Source organism: Ranitomeya variabilis, chromosome 5, assembly GCF_051348905.1.
Source record: "Ranitomeya variabilis isolate aRanVar5 chromosome 5, aRanVar5.hap1, whole genome shotgun sequence".
NCBI lineage: Eukaryota > Metazoa > Chordata > Amphibia > Anura > Dendrobatidae > Ranitomeya > Ranitomeya variabilis.
In genome coordinates this window covers 433,986,213-434,011,155 of record NC_135236.1, presented here as the reverse complement: position 1 = coordinate 434,011,155, position 24,943 = coordinate 433,986,213, and the positions used below count along the sequence as shown (strand labels likewise).

Genomic DNA, 24,943 nt, shown 5'->3' with positions numbered 1-24,943 from the left:
ATCCTACCAGCTGTGCCTGGGTCCCCTTGCCCCAACCAGCACTGTATGGCTGCTCCTGATACAGCAGCTCCTGCTTCTTCTGCTGCTCCTGTTGCCGCTGCTGAGTGAGGACCAACCGCTTCAAAAGCTCCTCCATTTTTCCAGCAGGCTTGAGCTGTAGCGTTGCAGGCTAGCTCACTGACATGCAGCACGCTTTGGGGTATGCCTCAGTTCACACTGCCCGCATTCTCCAACTATATGTAGTGCAGGGGTATCCACCTGTACAGTGATGAGGCAGTGACCAAGCAAAGTTCAAAGCAAAACGTGTTTTAATGTCTAACTCACAGAAATACACAGCACACGATATCCTCCGGATCGCAGCCGGGAAACAAGACAGTCCACCTCCGAGACCTTTTGCCATGGGCGACTGCACCACCGTGTATGCTATGGGTGCAAGGCCTTTCAGCTCCGCTTGCCTGTGTTGCCTCACACAGATGGAGCTCTGCAGAGCCTTCTGCTCTGCACACTGGCAAACCCAAACTGACACACCCAACCCTCTGCACTTCAGGGTTTTTTACAAGGAACCTCTGGCCGTAGGCCACATGGAAAACCCGGCCGTGGAGGAAACTAGCTGCCCCACTACCATCCTGTAGTCTTTTAAAAAAAATAAAAGCCCAGAGCAGGTTTCTTAAATCTGCCTTGGACAAATAGCCTGCACCAAACTGACACCCACTTTTATTCTACATTGCAATCACAGCTATGCCTGTGACTGCAATGCACTCCCACGGCCTCATTATGCCTCTGTGCGCATCTGGGGGTTACACATAGCGACCCTTGCATGTGACACCGGTCACTGCCTCACAGTAGTTACTGTATTTGTATGTGATTACATGTAGTGAGTGCCAGTTTTTAGTAACACTATTTAGATGGACATTATGGCATGGACAATGTAATCACATTATTTTGGTGTATTAATGTATTATGTACAATTTCCAGTATTTTTCTTCTATGTATTCACTTCATTCACCATGCATGTGACTGCGTGCATGTGCCCTTGAGCAGCATGGCCATCACCTCCTCATAACAAAGGTGAACGTATATCATGACAGCCCGAGGTCTCCTGGAGACCTCTATGGTTGTCAGTGCCGGATTGCTGTGAGCGCCACCCAGTGGTCGGTGCTCATAGCAAGTCAGCAATTCTACTACATAGAGGCGATCTGAACATCACCTCTATGTAGCAGAGCCGATCGGGCTATGGCATGTTCTATTGGCAAACTATTGAAGCATGCCAAAAGTAAAAAAAAAAATGTTTTTAAAAATATTTAAAAAAAATTAAAAAAATATAAAAGTTCAAATCACCCCCCTTTCGCCCCATTCAAAATAAAACAATAAAAATAAAATCAAACCTACACATGTTTAGTATCGCCGCATTCAGAATCGCCCGATCTATCAATAAAAAAAAGGATTAACCTGATTGCTAAACGGCGTAGCGAGACAAATAGTCAAAACACCAAAATTACGTTTTTTGGTCGCCGCAACATTGCATTAAAATGCAATAACGTGCGATCAAAAGAACGTATCTGCACCAAAATTGTATCATTAAAAACGTCAGCTTGGCACGCAAAAGTTAAGCCCTCACCTAACCCGAGATCATGAAAAATGGAGACGCTATGGGTATCGGAAAATGGCACAGTTTTTTTTTTTTTTTTTAACAAAGTTTGGAATTTTGTTTTCACCACTTAGATAAAAAGAACCTAGACATGTTTGATGTCTATGAACTCGTAATTACCTGGAGAATCACAATGGCAGGTCAGTTTTAGCTTTTAGCGAACCTAGTAAAAAAGCCAAACCAAAAACAAGTGCGGGATTGCAGTTTTTTTGCAATTTCACTGCACTTGGATTTTTTTAACCATTTTCTAGTACATGACATGGTAAAACCAATAGTGTCATTCAAAAGTACAACTCGTCCCGCAAAAAACAAGCTCTCACACGGCCATATTGACGGAAAAATAAAAAAGTTATGGCTCTGGGAAGAAGGGGAGCGAAAAACAAAAGCGCAAAACCGAAAAAAGCTCCGGGGGTGAAGGGTTAAAGGGAATCTGTCACCTCATTTGACCTATCTAAACTATTAAAATGGGCATACAGTTTATAGACTTGTCACAACACTGTTGTCGGGTGCCTTGGGACCAAGGCTTCTTTCCTGTCCTTAAGGCTAGGTGCACCCTAGCTCGCCCTGTTCCCCGGATTGCTTCTGATGGTGAAGACGCTGGGTTCATGTACCTTGCCTTAGCTCCTGAATCTGCCCTCAGTCTGTACCTTTCCCCCACCCTGTGAAGAGGGGAGTTGTAGTGTACCGTAATACACCAACCAGGTGTACAAACAGGGATAAAGGAAAATAACAGTCATACAAATATACTCACACAAACAATGCAAGTAAATACCGGGGAGTGGAGGATGGGGTAAAACCATATTAGGAGAAGGAGGGGAATTAGCACACACCCAAAACCTAGCAGCAGTCTCAGATAAATCCACCAAACGCCTTCTCAAACAGCGACCGCAAACCACCATCTCCTAACCGTGAAGCATAAGCAAGCTCTGGCAATGAGTGCTAGCCAGGTCCCATATTATATAGGAGATGGGAGCGGCTACCAGTGAACAGCTGAGAGCCTTAATGCAGGAAAGCTTCCAGGAGGTCTCAACTGAGCAGATTAACCTCTGCACTGCTAAAATAAACCTCTACCATTTAATACAAAGGTGAAGTGCTTCTAAACACTGCAGGAGTAGGAGAAATCAGACACTGCGGTCTTCTGGCTCCTCTCTGTCGCGGTAGACCTGTTTGAATACTGCTGAAAAAGTTCTACCTGTATGCCTCATATCTGATGTGTTATTGCTGAGAAATCATTGTTTATCACTTTATATAAATTACTTCTTCCGGGCTCTGGGGAAGACGCTGGCCGGAAGATAATTCTTGTTTTTACATGAAGGGAAGTTACCAGTGTAATGGCTGCTCTCTGCTTTCTTGAACTCACTGCAGATCTTGGTGTCATTCTACCTGATACATCTGCTTCAGTTTCCATCTCACAGGCAGACAGGGCTGTAATATTGTTACACTACAGCAGACAAGTAGAAAATGTGTTTATAAGAAGACAAAGTTCATTTCTCCTGTTCTGTGTTAGCTCTGCCCTGATCACATAGGTTAATACAGGTAATGAGTGCAGAGTAGGTGGGCTTTTTAAAGAATAACTAACAGGTCTGTGAGAGCCAGAAATCTTGCTGGTTGGTAGGTGACCAAATACTTATTTCATGCAATAAAATGCATTGTAATTATTTTAAAATCATACTGTACGATGTGATTTTTTTGATTTTTATTTTTAGATTGTGCCTCTGACAGTTGTAGTGTACCTACGATAAAAATTACAAACCTCTCCATTCTGTCTATCTCATATCCATCTATCTAATATCTATCTGTCTACCTGACCTGGCTATCAGCACCCGGGCAAGTGCGGGGACCCTGAGCAGGTGGGGCCCCACTCGCCGTCGGGGACAACGGCATGCTGTGGGGGAACGCTAGCTCAGGGCCCCGGCACTTGCGATACTTACCTCTTCACGTTCCACTGCTGCAGCATCTTCCACGTCTCCTGACTGTGATGTTCAGGTCAGAGGGCACGATGACGTTACGTCTGTACACCTTTGCTTGAGCAGTCACAGTGCTGGAAGCTGGAAGACGCCGACGCTGAGGAGTCCAGTGCAGAGCAGGGACCAGCAAGGAGAGATGAGTATTTCATGGTTTTTTTTTTTATGTTTGGAGCATTATTTATGGGGACCATCATACACTGGAGCATTATATATGGGTCCATCATATATGGAGCATCATATATGGGGACTATCATACACGTGAGGATCATATATGGAGCCCATCATATATGGAGCATTATATATGGGGCCCATCATACACTGGAGCATCATATATGGGGCCCATCATACACTGGAGCATCATAAATGGGGCCCATTATAAACTGGAGTATCATATATGGGGCCTATCAAATACTGGAGCATCATATATGGGCTTATCATACACTGGAGCATCACATATGGGGCCCATTATATATGGAGCATTATATGAGGCTCATCATGGAGCATCATATGGGGCCAATTATATATGGAGCATCATATGGGACTCATTATATATGGAGCATCATAGAGGGGCCCATTGTATATGGAACATCATATGGGGCCCCACTATATGTGGAGCCTTATATGGGGACTATTCTGTATGGAGCAATATATGGGGCTCATTATTCTGTATGGAGCACTATGTAGTGCCCATAATACTGTATGGAGCAATATATGGGGCTCATTATTCTGTATGGAGCACTATGTGGTGCCCATAATACTGTATGGAGGACTATACTGTCCGGTTTCTGAGCTATTGTACAATTTACAATGGATATCACTCGTAATGTTACAGGTAAGTGAAGTCTTTGACATTGTACTATACCTATATTTCTTTGCCGTATCTGTGCATCATGAATCATGGTATGTGTTAAAGAGGCAACCTTATCTTTCTTTCAAATTTTTTTATAAAGTCCCCCTAAAATCATTGAATGCAGGAGAGAGTAGGGTGCAGTCACCATTCAGCGGTGCACTAAGTGCCTATAGGTCCATGTGTATAAACTGGTAAAGGTGAAAATGAACTGGTTACTTATGTGGTTAACTTAATAGTGCTTAATATAAATGAAATATATTACTCAGGTCGACTTAACCCAGCGATATTGGTAAGATTGTCCAACAGCTTAATGGCTATGGGGAGGCTCCAAACTCTCTCCGACGGATGGTTTTGGGGGAGATGTGGATCAGGAAGTTTGAATTCTAAAACCCCACTCCAACATTTTCTTCTTTTTTTTTAATTTCAGATCTGGAGTATTTCCACTTTTCAAAGTTCCTTGACCCTAGTATTATATTCACCGGCTTTTATTTTCAGCTGTTCCCAGCACCGCTTCGGTCCTGTGTCGCCATCTTGCGACCACAACGTCTGACTGAACCAGAAATAGGAGGTAACTGTCACAAGCTCTCAGTGTAAGTCTATGAGAACTTCGTCCTGACCTCATTGTGGTTCTCATAGTCTTACACTGAGTAGTGTCTTCTGGTTCTCCCAGCAAAGACTAGAGCGATGCGTGAGGTCACAGCCTGCAGAAGACTGACCGGAGCGGCTGGGGGTACAGATGGGGATGGCGGCTGGTTAGTATAAGACTGACTGACCGGAGCAGCTGGGGGTACAGATGAGGATGGCGGCTGGTTAGTATAAGACTGACTGACCGGAGCAGCTGGGGGTACAGATGGGGACGGCGGCTGGTTAGTATAAGGCTGACTGACCGGAGAGGCGGGAGGAACAGATGGGGACGGCGGCTGGTTAGTATAAGACTGACTGACCGGAGCTGCGGGGGGAACAGATGGGGACGGCGGCTGGTTAATATAAGACTGACTGACCGGAACGGCGGGGGGAACAGATGGGGACGGCGGCTGGTTAATATAAGACTGACTGACCAGAGCGGCTTGGGGTACAGATGAGGATGGCGGCTGGTTAGTATAAGACTGACTGACCGGAACGGCGGGGGGAACAGATGGGGACGGCGGCTGGTTAATATAAGACTGACTGACCGGAGAGGTGGGGGAAACAGATGGGGATGGCGGCTGTTTAGTATAAGTCTGACTGACCGGAGCTGCGGGGGGAACAGATGGGGATGACAGCTGGTTAGTATAAGACTGACTGACCGGAGCGGCGGGGGGAACAGATGAGGACGGCGGCTGGTTAGTATAAGACTGACTGACCGGAGCGGCGGGGAAAAGACAGATGGGGACAGCGGCTGGTTAGTATAAGACTGACTGACTGGCCGGAGCGGCGGGGGGAACTGATAAGGATGGCGGTTGGTTAGTATAAGACTGACTGGCCGGAGCGGCGGGGGGAACAGATGGGGACGGCGGCTGGTTAGTATAAGAATGACTGGCCGGAGCGGCGGGGGGAACAGATGAGGACGGCGGCTGGTTAGTATAAGACTGACTGGCCGGAGCGGCGGGGGGAACAGATGGGGACGGCGGCTGGTTAGTATAAGAATGACTGGCCGGAGCGGCGGGGGGAACAGATGAGGACGGCGGCTGGTTAGTATAAGACTGACTGGCCGGAGCGGTGGGGGGGACAGATGAGGACGGCGGCTGGTTAGTATAAGACTGACTGACCGGAGCGGCGGGGAGAAGACAGATGGGGACAGCGGCTGGTTAGTATAAGACTGACTGACTGGCCGGAGCTGCGGGGGGAACTGATGAGGATGGCGGCTGGTTAGTATAAGACTGACTGGCCGGAACGGCGGGGAGAAGACAGATGGGGACAGCGGCTGGTTAGTATAAGACTGACTGACCGGAGCGGCGGGGGGAACAGATGGGGACAGCGGCTGGTTAGTATAAGAATGACTGGCCAGAGAGGCGGGGGGAACAGATGAGGACTGCGGCTGGTTAGTATAAGACTGACTGACCGGAGCGGCGGGGTAACAGATGACGACAGCGGCTGGTTAGTATAAGACTGACTGACTGGCCGGAGCGGCGGGGGGAACTGATGAGGATGGCGGCTGGTTAGTATAAGACTGACTGGCCGGAGCGGCGGGGGGAACAGATGGGGACGGCGGCTGGTTAGTATAAGAATGACTGGCCGGAGCGGCGGGGGGAACAGATGAGGACGGCGGCTGGTTAGTATAAGACTGACTGGCCGGAGCGGCGGGGGGAACAGATGGGGACGGCAGCCGGTTAGTATAAGACTGACTGGCCGGAGCGGTGGGGGGGACAGATGAGGGCGGCGGCTGGTTAGTATAAGACTGACTGGCCGGAGCGGCGGGGAGAAGACAGATGGGGACAGCGGCTGGTTAGTATAAGACTGACTGTCCGGAGCTGCGGGGGGAACAGATGGGGACAGCGGCTGGTTAGTATAAGACTGACTGACCGGAGCGGTGGGGGGAACAGATGGGGACAGCGGCTGGTTAGTATAAGACTGACTGGCCAGAGCGGCGGGGGAACAGATGGGGACAGCAGCTGGTTAGTATAAGACTGGGGGCAAAGAACTTACATTAGTGACACCACTCCATCGCTCAATAAAGAGAAAACGCCAGAGAGCTGCTTTAGTGCCCGACCCTTTTCTTCTTCAGCAGACAGGCCGCTAATAGAGCTGTGTGACTTTCTCCGCTCTCGCTTTCTCCGCTCTTTGAAAACACATGAACGGTTAGCAGAGTCGGAGGAAACCGGAGAGATAATTAGCGGCTGACTGAGCACTTTGCCATCAGCCATCATATGTTTCTACTGTATGTACCGGCAGACGTGGACCTCCAGAACCCAGCAGGGTAAGGTGAACCTATGTCTTTTGTCACATGTTGGAAATCTAAGTCTCTCTTCACTTTTTTATAGGATTAAAACAAGCTCCACACTAACAGAAAACATGCTGTCCCACAAGCTGCGATTTGATGCACGAATTTTATGCAGGTAGTATGCCTACATTATAATGTGTACTGCCCTCTCCTTGCTGCATAGGACCACCGTATGAAATATTTCATGCTATGTGCAAAAAGAAAAAAAAGAGCATGAACCGCACATCCCAAAATCATACGTTGATCTAAAGCCGCTAGGCAAAAATTTAAATACTGAACATGAGGTTTTCAGTTTAACATTCTGATCAGACTGTATGAAGCCCACTGCCCCTTCACGGCAAACCTCGTAGTGGGTCCTAACGCCCTAACGGAGCGGAGCCGTGCGGCGACCACCGCCGCAGCGGCCATGCACCAGCAGGGCGGACGGCCTGTTGCCCCACAGCACCCATGCTGCGAGACTGAGTCCCCAAGACTCCAGACCGCGCCGCCCCACCAGCACAAAGCCACAGCAACAATGGCCGCCACACAGCACCAGCACCAAAATGAAGGGAGCATTTCAACTCACCTTCCTCCAGCTCTTCAGTGAGAGCCAAAATGGGCTAGACCCCTTACTTTGCAGTCTCCTGCTAATTAAAATCACCTGAGCCAAATGGGAGGAGTGCTGGTCCAAAAAAAGAGACAAGTACATGCTATGTGCAAAAAGAAAAAAAAGAGCATGAACCGCACATCCCAAAATCATACGTTGATCTAAAGCCGCTAGGCAAAAATTTAAATACTGAACATGAGGTTTTCAGTTTAACATTCTGATCAGACTGTATGAAGCCCACTGCCCCTTCACGGCAAACCTCGTAGTGGGTCCTAACGCCCTAACGGAGCGGAGCCGTGCGGCGACCACCGCCGCAGCGGCCATGCACCAGCAGGGCGGACGGCCTGTTGCCCCACAGGATGTGCGGTTCATGCTCTTTTTTTTCTTTTTGCACATAGCATGTACTTGTCTCTTTTTTTGGACCAGCACTCCTCCCATTTGGCTCAGGTGATTTTAATTAGCAGGAGACTGCAAAGTAAGGGGTCTAGCCCATTTTGGCTCTCACTGAAGAGCTGGAGGAAGGTGAGTTGAAATGCTCCCTTCATTTTGGTGCTGGTGCTGTGTGGCGGCCATTGTTGCTGTGGCTTTGTGCGGTGGTCGCCGCACGGCTCCGCTCCGTTAGGGCGTTAGGACCCACTACGAGGTTTGCCGTGAAGGGGCAGTGGGCTTCATACAGTCTGATCAGAATGTTAAACTGAAAACCTCATGTTCAGTATTTAAATTTTTGCCTAGCGGCTTTAGATCAACGTATGATTTTGGGATGTGCGGTTCATGCTCTTTTTTTTCTTTTTTTTTTCTTTTTGCACATAGCATGAAATATTTCAGTTTCAGGAGTTATTGCCTATATTCAAACATGTAATGTGTAAAAAAAAAACAAAAAAAAAACAAGCACTGTAGCATTTTCACAGTATTTAAATGGGACTACAACAATGAGAATGTAACAGCGCGTTTTGTTCTAAAATGGAAAAAAATACTCTTGAATGTCAAGTATGTATAACACAGCCCATGTAGTATATAACAGCCACGTAGTATATAACAGCCACGTAGTATATAGCAGAGCTACGTAGTATATAGCACAGCCACGTATTATATTGCACAGCCCACGTAGTATATAGTACAGCCATGTAGTATATAGCACAGCCACGTAGTATACAGCACAGCCACGTAGTATAGAACAGCCCACGTAGCATATAACACAGCCATGTAGTATATAGCACAGCCACGTAGTATATAGCACAGCCACGTAGTATATATCACATCCACATAGTATATAGCACAGCCACGTAGTATATATCACATCCACGTAGTATATAGCACAGCCACGTAGCATATAACACAGCCATGTAGTATATTGCACAGCCCACGTAGCATATCACACAGCCCACGTAGTATATAGCACAGCCACGTATATAGCACAGCCCACGTAGTATATAGCACAGCCACGTAGTATATAGCACAGCCCATGTAGTATATAGCACAGCCACGTAGTATATAACAGCCACGTAGTAAATAGCAGAGCCACGTAGTATATAGCACACTCACGTAGCATATAGCACAGCCACGTAGCATATAACACAGCCACGTAGTATATTGCACAGCTCACGTAGTATATAGCACAGCCATGTAGTATATAGCACAGCCACGTAGTATACAGCACAGCCACGTAGTATAGAACAGCCCATGTAGCATATAACACAGCCCACATAGTATATAGCACAGCCACGTAGTATATAGCACAGCCACGTAGTATATAGCACAGCCACGTAGTGTATAGCACATCCACGTAGTATATAACACAGCCACGTAGTATATAGCACAGCCCACATAGTATAGAACAGCTCACGTAGTATAGAACAACCCACGTAGTATATAGCACAGCCACGTAGTATATAGCACAGCCCCATAGTATATAGCACAGCCATGTAGTATATAGCACAGCCACGTAGTATATAGTACAGCCATGTAGTATATAAAACAGCCACGTAGTATATAGCACAGCCCACATAGTATAGAACAGCTCACGTAGTATATAGCACAGCCACATAGTATAACACAGCCCACGTAGCATATAACACAGCCCATGTAGTATATAGCACAGCCACAGAGTATATTGCACAGCCACGTAGTATGTAACAGCCCACGTAGTATATAGCACAGCCCATGCAGTGTATAACACAGCCCACATAGTATATAGCACAGCCCATGCAGTATATAACACAGCCCACGTAGTATATAGCACAGCCCACGGAGTATATGCAGTGTGGGCACCATATCACTGTTAATAAAAGGAATTAAAATAAAAAATAGTTATATACTCACATTCCGGCGGCCCCAGGATCCAGCCCAGGTCTTTAGCGATGCTCCCGCCAGGTCCGTTCCCAGTGATGCTTTGCGGCAATAACCCGTGATGATGCAGCGGTCTCTCGAGACCGCTACATCATCTGGGGTCATTACCACAAAGCATTACTGGGACAGGAGCATCGCAAGGAGCTGGAAAAGCTGCCAGGGACGCCGGAAGGTGAGAATATCACCTTTTTTTTTTTATTCTTTTTTTTAACAGGGATATGGTGCCCACACTGCTATATACTACTTGGGCTGTGCTATATACTACGTGGGCTGTGTTATATACTGCGTGGGCTGTGCTATATACTACGTGGGCTGTGCTATATATGTGTATATATATATCTATATACAGTTAGGTCCATATATATTTGGACAGAGACAACATTTTTCTAATTTTGGTTATAGACATTACCACAATGAATTTTAAACAAAACAATTCAGATGTAGTTGAAGTTCAGACTTTCAGCTTTCATTTGAGGGTATCCACATTAAAATTGGATGAAGGGTTTAGGAGTTTCAGCTCCTTAACATGTGCCACCCTGTTTTTAAAGGGACCAAAAGTAATTGGACAGATTCAATAATTTTAAATAAAATGTTCATTTCTAGTACTTGGTTGAAAACCCTTTGTTGGCAATGACTGCCTGAAGTCTTGAACTCATGGACATCACCAGACGCTGTGTTTCCTCCTTTTTGATGCTCTGCCAGGCCTTCACTGCGGTGGTTTTCAGTTGCTGTTTGTTTGTGGGCCTTTCTGTCTGAAGTTTAGTCTTTAACAAGTGAAATGCATGCTCAATTGGGTTCAGATCAGGTGACTGACTTGGCCATTGAAGAATATTCCACTTCTTTGCTTTAATAAACTCCTGGGTTTCTTTGGCTTTATGTTTTGGGTCATTGTCATCTGTAGTATGAAACGACGACCAATCAGGTTGGCTGCATTTGGCTGGATCTGAGCACACAGCATGGCTCTGAATACCTCAGAATTCATTCGGCTGCTTCTGTCCTGTGTCACATCATCAATAAACACTAGTGACCCAGTGCCACTGGCAGCCATGCATGCCCAAGCCATCACACTGCCTCCGCCGTGTTTTACAGATGATGTGGTATGCTTTGGATCATGAGCTGCACCACGCCTTCGCCATACTTTTCTCTTTCCATCATTCTGGTAGACGTTGATCTTGGTTTCATCTGTCCAAAGAATGTTCTTCCAGAACTGTGCTGGCTTTTTTAGATGTTTTTTAGCAAAGTCCAGTCTAGCCTTTTTATTCTTGATGCTTATGAGTGGCTTGCACCGTGCAGTGAACCCTCTGTATTTACTTTCATGCAGTCTTCTCTTTATGATAGATTTGGATATTGATACGCCTACCTCCTGGAGAGTGTTGTTCACTTGGTTGGCTGTTGTGAAGGGGTTTCTCTTCACCATGGAGATTATTCTTCTATCATCCACCACTGTTGTCTTCCGTGGGCGCTCAGGTCTTTTTGCATTGATGAGATCACCAGTGCTTTCTTTCCTTCTCAGGATGTACCAAACTGTAGATTTTGCCACTCCTAATATTGTAGCAATTTCTCGGATGGGTTTTTTCTGTTTTCGCAGCTCAAGGATGGCTTGTTTCACCTGCATGGAGAGCTCCTTTGACCGTATGCTTACTTCACAGCAAAACCTTCCAAATGCAAGCACCACACTTCAAATCAACTCCAGGCCTTTTATCTGCTTAATTGAGAATGACTTAACAAAGGGATTGCAAACACTTGTCAATGAAATAGCCTTGGAGTCAATTGTCCAATTACTTTTGGTCCCTTTAAAAACAGGGTGGCACATGTTAAGGCGCCAAAAATCCTAAACCCTTCATCCAATTTTAATGTGGATACCCTCAAATGAAAGCTGGAAGTCTGAACTTCAACTGCATCTGAATTGTTTTGTTTAAAATTCATTGTGTTAATGTCTATAACCAAAAATAGAAAAATGTTGCCTCTGTCCAAATATATATGGACCTAACTGTATATATATATATATATATATATATATATATATATATATATATATATATATATATATATATATGTATATATATATATATATATATATGTACAGTCATGGCCAAACGTATTGACACCCCTGCAATTCTGTCAGATAATACTCAGTTTCTTCCTGAAAATGATTGCAAACACAAATTCTTTGGTATTATTATCTTCATTTAATTTGTCTTAAATGAAAAAACACAAAAGAGAATGAAGCAAAAAGCAAAACATTGATCATTTCACACAAAACTCCAAAAATGGTCCAGACAAAAGTATTGGCACCCTCAGCCTAATACTTGGTTGCACAACCTTTAGCCAAAATAACTGCGACCAACCGCTTCCGGTAACCATCAATGAGTTTCTTACAATGCTCTGCTGGAATTTTAGACCATTCTTCTTTGGCAAACTGCTCCAGGTCCCTGATATTTGAAGGGTGCCTTCTCCAAACTGCCATTTTTAGATCTCTCCACAGGTATTCTATGGGATTCAGGTCTGGACTCATTGCTGGCCACCTTAGAAGTCTCCAGTGCTTTCTCTCAAACCATTTTCTAGTGCTTTTTGAGGTGTGTTTTGGGTCATTGTCCTGCTGGAAGACCCATGACCTCTGTGGGAGACCCAGCTTTCTCACACTGGGCCCTACATTATGCTGCAAAATTTGTTGGTAGTCTTCAGACTTCATAATGCCATGCACACGGTCAAGCAGTCCAGTGCCAGAGGCAGCAAAGCAACCCCAAAACATCAGGGAACCTCCGCCATGTTTGACTGTAGGGACCGTGTTCTTTTCTTTGAATGCCTCTTTTTTTCTCCTGTAAACTCTATGTTGATGCCTTTGCCCAAAAAGCTCTACTTTTGTCTCATCTGACCAGAGAACATTCTTCCAAAACGTTTTAGGCTTTTTCAGGTAAGTTTTGGCAAACTCCAGCCTGGCTTTTTTATGTCTCGGGGTAAGAAGTGGGGTCTTCCTGGGTCTCCTACCATACAGTCCCTTTTCATTCAGACGCCGACGGATAGTACAGGTTGACACTGTTGTACCCTCGGACTGCAGGGCAGCTTTAACTTGTTTTGATGTTAGTCGAGGTTCTTTATCCAACATCCACACAATCTTGCATTGAAATCTCTTGTCAATTTTTCTTTTCCGTCCACATCTAGGGAGGTTAGCCACAGTGCTATGGGCTTTAAACTTCTTGATGACACTGCGCACGGTAGAGACAGGAACATTCAGGTCTTTGGAGATGGACTTGTAGCCTTGAGATTGCTCATGCTTCCTCACAATTTGGTTTCTTAAGTCCTCAGACAGTTCTTTGGTCTTCTTTCTTTTCTCCATGCTCAGTGTGGTACACACAAGGACACAGGACAGAGGTTGAGTCAACTTTAATCCATGTCAACTGGCTGCAAGTGTGATTTAGTTATTGCCAACACCTGTTAGGTGCCACAGGTAAGTTACAGGTACTGTTAATTACACAAATTAGAGAAGCATCACATGATTTTTCCAACAGTGCCAATACTTTTGTCCACCCCCTTTTTTATGTTTGGTGTTGAATTATATCCAATTTGGCTTTAGGACAATTCTTTTTGTGTTTTTTCATTTAAGACAAATTAAATGAAGATAATAATACCAAAGAATTTGTGTTTGCAATCATTTTCAGGAAGAAACTGAGTATTATCTGACAGAATTGCAGGGGTGCCAATACTTTTGGCCATGACTGTATGTATGTATATGTATATATATATATACATATATATATATATATATATATATATATATATATATATATACATAGGCAGCATCAATAGTAAAAAGTGAAGCGGTGTTTAAGCCCTTAATGACCGCCAATACGTCTTTTAACTGACCTGAGATATAAGAGAATAGCCTCCCCATACAGGTGACAATCCAGCAGCTGTCGGCTGTCCACTATAGCTGACAACTTGCTGCATTAGCCACGATCAGTGTTTGCACCGTGCAAATCTGTTTAACCCCTTAGATGCTGCTGTCAATAGTGACTATATCATTATAAATGGTTAACAGAGTGTGAGGGCTTCCTCTTTATCCAAACTGGTGCCCTCAGATCATGATTGTGTGGTCCTGATGTTTGCCATGGCAATTCACGGCCAAATAGTGGCCTTAGAGTCTGACTGCTGTAGTAATCTGTTCAGAAGTTAGAGGCATTTAGGTGGTAAAAATACACATTTTCATTTCTGTCATACCACTTTGCATTAATTCCTGTAAAGCACCTGAAGGGTTAATAAACTACTTGACTGCAGTTTTCAATATGTCAGGGGGTGCTGTTTTTAAAATGGTATCACGTTTGGAGATTTCCCAATATATGGGACCCCTAAAGTCACTTCAAACATGGATAAGTGCCTAAAAATTTTTTTTTGTAAATTTCCTTGAAAAAATGAAAAATTGGTGCTACATTTTTAAACCTAAAATACTAACAAAATAAAATAACATATTACAAATGGTGCTGATGTAAAGCCGACATGTGGGAAATGTTATTTATTAATGGTTTGCTGTGGTATGACCATCTGGATTAAAGGGATAATCATTAAAATTTTGAAAATTGCACATTTTTTAACATTTTTCTCAAATGTTTGATATTTTTTATAAATAAACACAAAACATATTGACCTAAATTTACCAATATCATAAAGTATAATGTGTCATGAAAAAACATTCTCAAAATCACTGGGATTTGTTGAAGCTTTGCAGAGTTATTACCACATAAAGTGACACTAGTCAGATTTCAAAAAATTGGCTCCGTCACTAAGGGGTTAAATCCCGGCCCAATATCGCTGATTGGTCACGGCCGGCCGGGCGCAACCGATCAGCGACGCGTGATTTTCGTTACAAACAAACAGACGAAAGTGGACCTAAGACAATTACAGTATATATATATATATATATATATATATATATATATATATATATATATATATATATATATATATATATATATATATATATATATATATATATATATATATATATATATATATATATATATATAGGTCCACTAGACCTGACCTTACTTTTTCAAATCTATGACAAAATTACAGTTTAAGGGTAAGATCACACAGGACTTTTTTGCTGCGTTTTTTTATGCTAATTTTCAGCTGCTTTTTACAGTACCAGCAAAGCCTATGAGATTTCAGAAATCTCATGTACACACATTGGTTTTTTGTGTGATCAGGATTTTGTGCTTTGCTGCGTTTTTTTTTACATAGAGCATGTCACGTCTTTCAGCGTTTTTGCTGCGTTTTTTCACCCATTGACTTGAATGGGTGTTGAAAAAAACGTAGCAAAAACGCAGGTATAATTATTTCCTGCGTTTGTGCTGCTGAAAATCCAAGGACATTAGCCTTGAAAAAGAGAAAAAAAAAACGCACCAAAAATACACACCAAAAAATGCATCAAATACGCAACAAAAAACGCACCAAAAATGCACCTATAAGCAGCTGAAAATTAGCATAAAAATGCGCAGCAAAAATACGCAGCAAAAAAGTCCTGTGTGAACGTACCCTAAAAGCCTCATTTAAAATGAGCATTTTAGCACAAAGGATTGTACAGTCATTCCTATATGGATTTTAAAAGTCAGGTCTTTGTTAGGTCCTTAGATCTAAGAGACCTATTAGTATGTATGTTTGGGCTCCCTGGTCAAAATTACTGTTGTTGTGAACAGTTAAGCAAGTTGAAGATGAAATGATCTCTAAAAGGCCTAAAGATAAAGATGACACATTTCCTTTATATTTTAGACAAAATATATATATACCGTATTTTCCGCTTTGTAAGACGCACTTTTTTTCCCCAAAATTTGGGGGGAAAATGGGGTGTGCGTATTACAATGCGGACATACCTTATCGGTGCTGCCGCTGCGGGTGTCCGATGCTTGCCGCCACACTGTCCCCTATGCTGCCGTGTGCTGCTGCTGCTGCCTCCGCGCTGTGTCCCCGGTGCTGCTGCCGCCGCGCTGTGTCCCCGATGCTGCTGCCGCCGTGCTGTGTCCCCGGTGCTTGCTGCCGCTCTCTGTCCCGTGGGGGGGGGCTTTGCAGTTCCATCCATGCCTTCCTGTGCAGCGTATTCTTTCCAGGAAAATGGCTGCCGGGAGGTCTCGCGAGATGAGATCTCAATGCTGAAATCTCATCTCCCGAGATCTTGATGCCGAGATCTTCATCTGCGCATGCACCACCTCCCGGCGGCCATTTTCCCGGAAGGAATCCACCGCACAGGAAAGCATGGATGGAACTGCAGAGCTCCGACATGCAGCACGGGACAGAGAGCAGCGGCAGCATTGGACAGACCATGGCGTCAAGCATCGGGGACACAGCACGGCAGCATCACCCGGTAAAAGAGCGCGGCAGCAGCACCCAGTGAGAGAGCATGGCAGCAAGCATCGGGGACACAGCATGGTGGCAGCTTCCAGTAAAAGAGTATGGCAGCAAGCATCGGGGACACAGCATGGTGGCAGCACCCAGTAAAAGTGTGTGGCAGCAAGCATCAGGGATACAGCGCGGCAGCAGCACCCAGTAAAAGAGTGTGGCAGCAAGCATCAGGGACACAGCATGGTGGCAGCACCCGGCAGCAAGGGACAGAGTTTGATGGCAACACCCACCTCCTGCAGCAGCAACGCTGAGACCCCGCTTCACCACAGCCACCACCCCGGTAAGCAATAAGATGCATGGATTATAAGAAGCACCACCATTTTATTAAAAATGTTTTTTTCCTATTTTTCTCCTCAAAATTTGGGGTGCGTCTTATAATCCGGAGCGTCTTATAAAGCGAAAAATACGGTATATATTGTAGCATAGCGCCTACTACGTGTCTTGGGGGACACTCACTTGGCACGGGATTAACACACTCTGGCACGGTTTTCTATCAAAACAGAGTCTTTTCGGTTTATTTCTCACAACATAAACCACATCCACATGAACTTAGTAACAGATTGAACACCATCTGGACATATTCAACTTCACCACAGTTCGTCTCTGACCCCGGTCAGCATAAGACAAGGACCTCGTCCGTTACCTGCTGGCGACCTTCACAGGTTCCTGGACACCTCTTGGCCTTAGAGGTGCCCCATACACAATGTCTCTCTCTTCTAACCCCGGTTAGCATAACACGGATCCCTTTCCGTTACCTGTTGGTGCCGCACAGGTTTCTCAGATACCTCTCCTCCACAGAGGTATCCTTCAGACGTTTCTCACTCTGACCCCGGTCAGTACAACACGGATCTCCATCCGTTCCACACACTGGCATGTGCTAGGTCCAGAGCCCTGCCATGTGCTCTTCAGGAATCCTATTCTCCAGGACTTCCAACACAGGCTTCCAGGACCTTCCGGCATAAACCATTCAGGTCCACACTCCAAGACCATGTGACCATCCCTCAGTCACATTATATAGTACTAACCACTCCCACAGGTGGGAGTGTGGATGTGTGGATAGTTTGTCCCGCCCATCTCACACAACTAGCCTAGTAAGTCTCCCTTACAACTATACAAACTCTTGAGGGACTACAGGTCCCAGAACAACAGCATTGCATCAGACTTACCACGCAGACTCCCTCTGCGACACATATCGGCCATTCACAACACTGCCGGACTTTGTCTCATCAGAATTATGCCTCCAAGTGCATCTTGCAGCGCACACACAGCACCCCCTGGCTGCAACATTGGTCACTACACCACAATATATATATATATATATATATATATATATATATATATATATATATATATATATATATATATACACTCACCGGCCACTTTATTAGGTACACCATGCTAGTAACGGGTTGGACCCCCTTTTGCCTTCAGAACTGCCTCAATTCTTCGTGGCATAGATTCAACAAGGTGCTGGAAGCATTCCTCAGAGATTTTGGTCCATATTGACATGATGGCATCACACAGTTGCCGCAGATTTGTCGGCTGCACATCCCAAAGATGCTCCATACAAGGCAGGATGGATCCATGCTTTCATGTTGTTTACGCCAAATTCTGACCCTACCATCCGAATGTCGCAGCAGAAATCGAGACTCATCAGACCAAGCAACGTTTTTCCAATCTTCTACTGTCCAATTTCGATGAGCTTGTACAAATTGTAGCCTCAGTTTCCTGTTCTTAGCTGAAAGGAGTGGTACCCGGTGTGGTCTTCTGCTGCTGTAGCCCATCTGCCTCAAAGTTCGACGCACTGTGCGTTCAGAGATGCTCTTAGGCCTACCTTGGTTGTAACGGGTGGCGATTTGAGTCACTGTTGCCTTTCTATCAGCTCGAACCAGTCTGCCCATTCTCCTCTGACCTCTGGCATCAACAAGGCATTTCCGCCCACAGAACTGCCGCTCACTGGATTTTTTTTCTTTTTCGGACCATTCTCTGTAAACCCTAGAGATGGTTGTGCGTGAAAATACCAGTAGATCAGCAGTTTCTGAAATACTCAGACCAGCCCTTCTGGCACCAACAACCATGCCACGTTCAAAGGCACTCAAATCACCTTTCTTCCCCATACTGATGCTCGGTTTGAACTGCAGGAGATTGTCTTGACCATGTCTACATGCCTAAATGCACTGAGTTGCCGCCATGTGATTGGCTGATTAGAAATTAAGTGTTAACAAGAAGTTGGACAGGTGTACCTAATAAAGTGGCCAGTGAGTGTATATATATATTCATTCATCTTTTACATTTTAAAAATTACGAAAAGGAAAATTGGCAGATGCTAAAGTTTGGCACCCTGCACAGTTAGTACCTAGTAGCACTCCCTTGTTCACGTATCACAGCATGTAAATGCTTTTTGTAGGTAGCCAGACAAGAGTCTTACAGTTCTTGTTTGAGGGATTATCATCCATTCTTCCTTGGAAAATTCTTCTAGTTTTGTGAGATTCCTGGGTTTTCTTGCATGCACTGCTATTTTGAGGTCTAGCCACAGATTGTCAATGATGTTCAGATCAGGGGACTGTGAGTGCCATTGTCAAACATTAAGCTTGTGCCTTTTGAGGTAGGCTATTGTAGATTTTGACGTGTGTTTAGGATCATTAACCATTGTAGAAGCCATCCTCTTTTCAACTTCAACAAAATTCTTGATGCAAACATTACACCATCGGTAATAAAGCTGAAATTTAATTGAATCCATTCTTCCCTCTACCCGTGAAATGTTCCCAAAGCCATTGGATTCAGAAAGATCCCAAAGCATGATTGATCTATCCCCATGCTTAATGGTTGGCAAGATGTTCTTTTCTTGAAATTCTGTGCCCTTTATTTCTCCACACATGAGTTTGATCATTGTGACCAAATAGTACTATGTTAACTTCATTGGCCCACAGGACTTGTTTACAAAATGTATCAGTGTTGCTTAGATGTTCTTTTGCGAACTTCTGACCCTGAATTTTATGGTGAGTATGCAGGAGAGGTTTTCTTCTGATAACTCTTCCATGAAGGTCATATTTGCGCAGGTGTCTATGAACAGTAGAACATTGTACCACAACTCCAGAATCTGCTAAATCTTTCTGAAGGTCTTTTGCAGTCAAGCTGGGATTCTGATTTGCCTCTCTAGCAATCCTATGAGCAGCTCTCACTGAAATTTTGCTTGTTCTTCCAGACCTTATCTTGACCTCCACTGTTCCTGTTAACTAACATTTCTTAATTACCGTATTTTCTGGTGTATAAGATGACTGGGCATATAAGACGACCCCCAACTTTTCCATGTAAAATATGGAGTTTGGGATATACTCGCCGTATAAGACGGGGGTCATCTTATATGCCGGGTGTCGTCTTATACTACGTGTGCTTTCCGGATGGTTCCCAGTGTCTGGAGGAGAGGAGACTCTTCTTCAGGCCCTGAGATCCATATTTATGTAACAAAAAAGAATAAAAATGAAAAATATAGATATAATGACCGTCCGACGGCCCCCGGCTCTCAGCGGTGCAAGCGGCGGCCTCCATTCCCAAGGATGCATTGCACTCAGGACCGGAGATGATGTCGCGGACACCATTCTAAAAACTGTACACCTTAAAGTCCTCAAATCACATTCAAGACGTTTATTAATCCTTTAAGATCTTAACATGAATTAATGCAATGTGGAAGGAAAAATGTAACATTTTACTTTTTTTACAATTTTTTCATTTTCACAAGGGTAACAGGAAACAGCGGTCATCAAAATTTGTTGTGCAATTTGTCCTGAGTGCACCAATACCCCATATGTGGGGGAAAACTACTGTTTGGGGCCATGGCAGGGCTCGGAATGGAAGGAGTATAGTTTGAGTTTTTAAATGCAAAATTGGCTGGAATCGAGAAAGGGTGTCATGTAGCTTTAGAAAGAACCTGATGTGCCTAAGCAGTAGAAACCTCCCACAGGTGACCACATTTTGGAAACTAAACCCCTCATGGAATGTATCTAGATGTGTGGTGAGCACCTTGAGCCCCCAGGTGCTTCACAATACTTTATAACGTTGAGCCATGAAAATAAAAAAATCAAATTTTTCCCAGAAAATGTTGTTTTAGGTCCCATTTTATTTATTTTCAAAAGGGTAACAGGAGAATATGGACCTGAGTAATTTCTCCTGAGTACGCCGATACCCCATATGTGGTAGAAGACTACTGTTCTGGCACACTGCAGGGCTCGGAAGGGAAGAAGGATCATTTGACTTTTGGAGTGCAAAATTGGCTGGAATAGATAGCGGATGCCATGGTGCATTCAAATGACCACCATTTGGTAAAATGTTATCAATTGGCAGTTTCATCGTGCCACCAGTTGGTCTGTGTAATCAGACCCTTAGGGACTTAAATGGTCTACTTCTTTTTTTTCTTTTTTCCAAAATGCTGTGAAATCTCTGAATGTGATAATTTTCTCAGAAGTATTTATTCTTTTCCCCACATAGCCCAATTATAGGCAGATCATTTATTCAGGTAGAATAGAGTCACATGAGGGCAGAAATAATTGCAGACTATTACAAGTGCACGGTAAGAGGCAGCAGGTTTGTTTCTGTGAGCAGGCATTGTTCAATGTGAACGCTCTTTGCACAGAGAAGGTCCAGGAATTGATTTTATGATTATTAGACCACTGCATAATCCCTGTAATGTTTCCAGTCATAATAGCTGCACTACTCGATAATGTAACTTTCAATACGTATCATATCTAAATACAGCCAAGATCATTGCCAAAGGAAAGCAGGCCGTCAATGTGTATTTATTTCTCAGCAACGTGTATTCATTTCTCAGCAATATATTCAGGTATGGAGCAGGAAAAATAGGTTTGCAAAATACCATATTGTTTGTACTAAACGATCCATATTTTAGCAAGAAAAAGTACTGTCCTCTTCTAGTCCACAGGCAGCTTCCTCTGATTGAGGATAATGTTGACAGTGTCCATCCCGATCACCTGGAGAACTGCTCTCTGCTCCTGTCAGACTGCTAAGCACACTTATCTACCTGCTCGATAGTAGAGGAAGCCAGCAGGACGTGCACATATGCTGCACATCCTGAGTAGCTGAATATGCTTTGATGTCATGTGATCAGTCACATGCCTGGAAATGTCAAAATGTGGTAATGTATACACAGGGTGGGTGCATTATGGGTGCATTACGTGTCTGTAGCTGAACTGTGTGTGTGTATGTAGCAGAGGTGTGTGTATGTAGGATAGCTATGTGTATGTGTGGCAGAGCTGTGTGTCATTTAGCACATCTGTGTGTAGCAAAGCTGTGTGTGTCTATACAGGAAATCTGCATGACGTCTTTGTGTGTGGTGGAGCTGTGTGTGTTTGTATAGCAGAGCTGTGGGTCTGTGTGTCAGTGCTGTGTCTGTATGTAGCATAGCTGTGTATGTGTTTATTTAGAACAGCTGTGTGGTAGAGCGGTGTGTGTATATCTAGCAAAGCTGAGTTTCCATGAAGTATACATGCAGCAATGTTGTGTATATATGTGCTCTGCTGAGAATGTAGATAGTGTGTGTACTGTAAAGCTATATGTGTTGTGGTAGTTCAGCTCACTCAGCTGTACATGGAGGTAGAAAACAGGAACACTGTCTCTTTACATCTTCTGTTGGTTTATTAAACAGACAGTATAAACCAACTTGAAGGGAAAAATAAATACAGCCCTTCAGGCAAAACAGGAAACACCAAAAAACAAAATGCTGCAACACAGTCTATACATATGCGGGGACCTGCCGGCTGTGGAGCAACACAGGTTCAGTCTTTCCTCCTCAGGACACAAACCACTGGAGATCCTCACTCCAGCCTTGCTGAACAAAGCCTCTGGAGGCAAGCTACTTCAGCCCGAGACCACACCTTGGGGTGGAGATAAGGTGGACAACCTCTCACCCACTAAATGGATGTCCACATAAAACCCAGCCCATTTCAGAAATTAGGTGTTAACCCTTGGCAGCAATTACTGTGATGGAGGAAAAATCTCTGGGTCTTACATCACTGATGCTATCAAGCACAGTGAAACATATCTCCCCTCCACCACTTTACCAGTGACTTTGTCACAGTGTATTATAGACATGCTGCAAAGAAATACTAACTGATACATCTATTACCTCCCTATTCTATCCTAAGGCATTACAATTAGTGATATTGATACCTCTACTTCTTTACACTGCTAGGGAAGTTTTATTAGTATGAAATATGTTTTTCCTATTTTCTGCTATATGCACCTGGAGTGTGTTATTAAGGTGCGCCCCATAGTTCGAAAAAAATAAGGTGTTTAAAGGTCCTACGCTTGTCTCAATATAAATGTGATTTTGGATGCCTCTGAAGCATTGCCTCACAGTATGTATGTATGTATTGGTAATAATAACTGCATACAAGAAGCAAGCGTGAAATGTACCAGGATGGTGTAACTGTGACCGCGTAACTGCATAAAGTCTTCAGCCTCAAGGGTAAGACGTGCTCCTCGGTGCCCTTTATCTGACATTCCCCACTGATTGATCTATAGCTCAGCCTATCTGATTCTAACGATCTTTTGCAGATTGACGTTCGGTGTCACTTATTTTTAAACAAGACACCCGCAAATTTTCTCTCTTTTTTTAAAAGGATTTGGAATAGCTAATTCTCCTGCGTATCTCAGCCATTCACATTTTTATTGCCTTGGGGACATAGCAGCTTTACTTTCATTTGAGTAACCAGCTAACAGTGCTAGATCCTAAGTGGATTATTTCTGATGCTTTGTAATGGATATACAAGGACTCGCTAGATGCCTGTAATGGCTCGATGTTGTGTTCTGTTTGCTGTGACTACGGGACCACAGCAACTGGGATAAAATGGATGGTGACAACATTAGCGTCTTATTGTTAATGTAGTAAAAAGGATAGTAAAAAGCCCCTGGTATAAATGTGGTGCACTCCTCCAGTTTAATGATGGGTGGTGTCGTAGCTTTTTTCGTTCTGACCCAAAGTCAGATATGCCGGATCACCAGTGATGCCGAATTAAGAGATTATGCCCACAGATAACAAGCACTCGGAGAAAAGAATGCACACAGGTTGTGAGCAAATCACTTTTCTAGTTTATTGAAACAAGAAGCAGTATTTTATACCATTTACAGCAATGTAACTCATGTAGCCCCCCGTTACCCAGGTCATGATGACCTTTATTTACCACGTACCCAGAACATGTTCTTGCTGACTATTGAAAACCTTTCATATGAGATAAGAAGTATAAAATCCTTGAATCGGAGACTATAAGGCTACAACAATATAAGAATAAATTCTAGCAAAAAAAGGAAAAACATTAACCCTTCTATATAAGTGGCATAAAGAATCGGGAGCCTCACATTGGAAATGGTAAACCCGAAAACTTACAACAGTACAAACACGCAGCTGTCTACTCCTGCTCTGCACCCCAGCAGCCTTTACCGCATTGTGAACACTGGGACTTTCCGTGCTATAATCAGCGGGAGCCTGATTCTTCATGGTTATTCCTATGTTCTTACATGGAAAAAACTGCAAGGTATTGTAAAAACAAGCAACTTGAAATCAAAAAATCCTTCATGTTCTGTAGAACGAAAGTGTTTTTATCGTTTACTGTTTGTTGCTAAGTTTACCAGCCACTTCTGCAATATATTAGCAGTGGCTAATCGGGCTTGTAAGAACAGCTCTGATGCTGGCTGGGATCGCTGAAGTGCGCTTTTAGCCCCTGCCCCGGTCAGTGCCAGTGCACTCTTCCGATACCACAGAAGCAAAGCTGCTTCATATCGCAACATCGGAGAGTGCACAGTTCAGTCCAGAGGCTTACTCTAGCAGGAGGGTCTGCCCAGGAAGTTGGAAGGCCAGGCACCAGTGCTCTGCTAAAGACGATGGTAATAATCCTTTAACAGGCCAATCTAAGTACATGCGCCATTATGATCTGTCAAGAGTTCACTTAGAAGGTGTCTTTATTTTGCAGGGACATATTTTGTTCCTTATGCCCTTAAAGTGGGCATTGGAGGTGTATACCTCTATAATAAGAGCGGAATAAACTCTTCTACATTATGATACTATACAGTAAACTGATCCATCACTTCAGGAAAGGAGCTCCATTTGTCACGCACGTGAATCGTGCACCCACTGCGCCATGGTCCGAGCTTACCTTTGGAGTGGCATGGCTAAGCGGCCACCTGGTGTTTGCTAGAGCTCTTGATGGTGGAGTTAGGCTTG

General features: G+C 44.1%; 1 protein-coding gene across 6 annotated transcripts in view; it reads left to right on the top strand.

The window, feature by feature from the left end:
- The window catches only part of CAPS2 (calcyphosine 2), a 138,857-nt gene that overhangs the window by 49,222 nt on the left and 64,692 nt on the right, over positions 1-24,943 (top strand). For 5 of the 6 annotated variants that reach the window (XR_013215788.1, XM_077265314.1, XM_077265313.1 and 2 more), the window contains exon 10: positions 7,426-7,500. The exons of the other annotated variant lie outside the window; for it this stretch is intronic. Coding sequence is in view for 4 of the 5 variants with exons in the window: in XM_077265314.1 (XP_077121429.1) it covers positions 7,426-7,500 (75 nt within the window). In the remaining variant the exon portion in view is untranslated. The remainder of the gene's footprint in view (positions 1-7,425; positions 7,501-24,943) is intronic. 6 annotated transcript variants of the gene reach the window in all.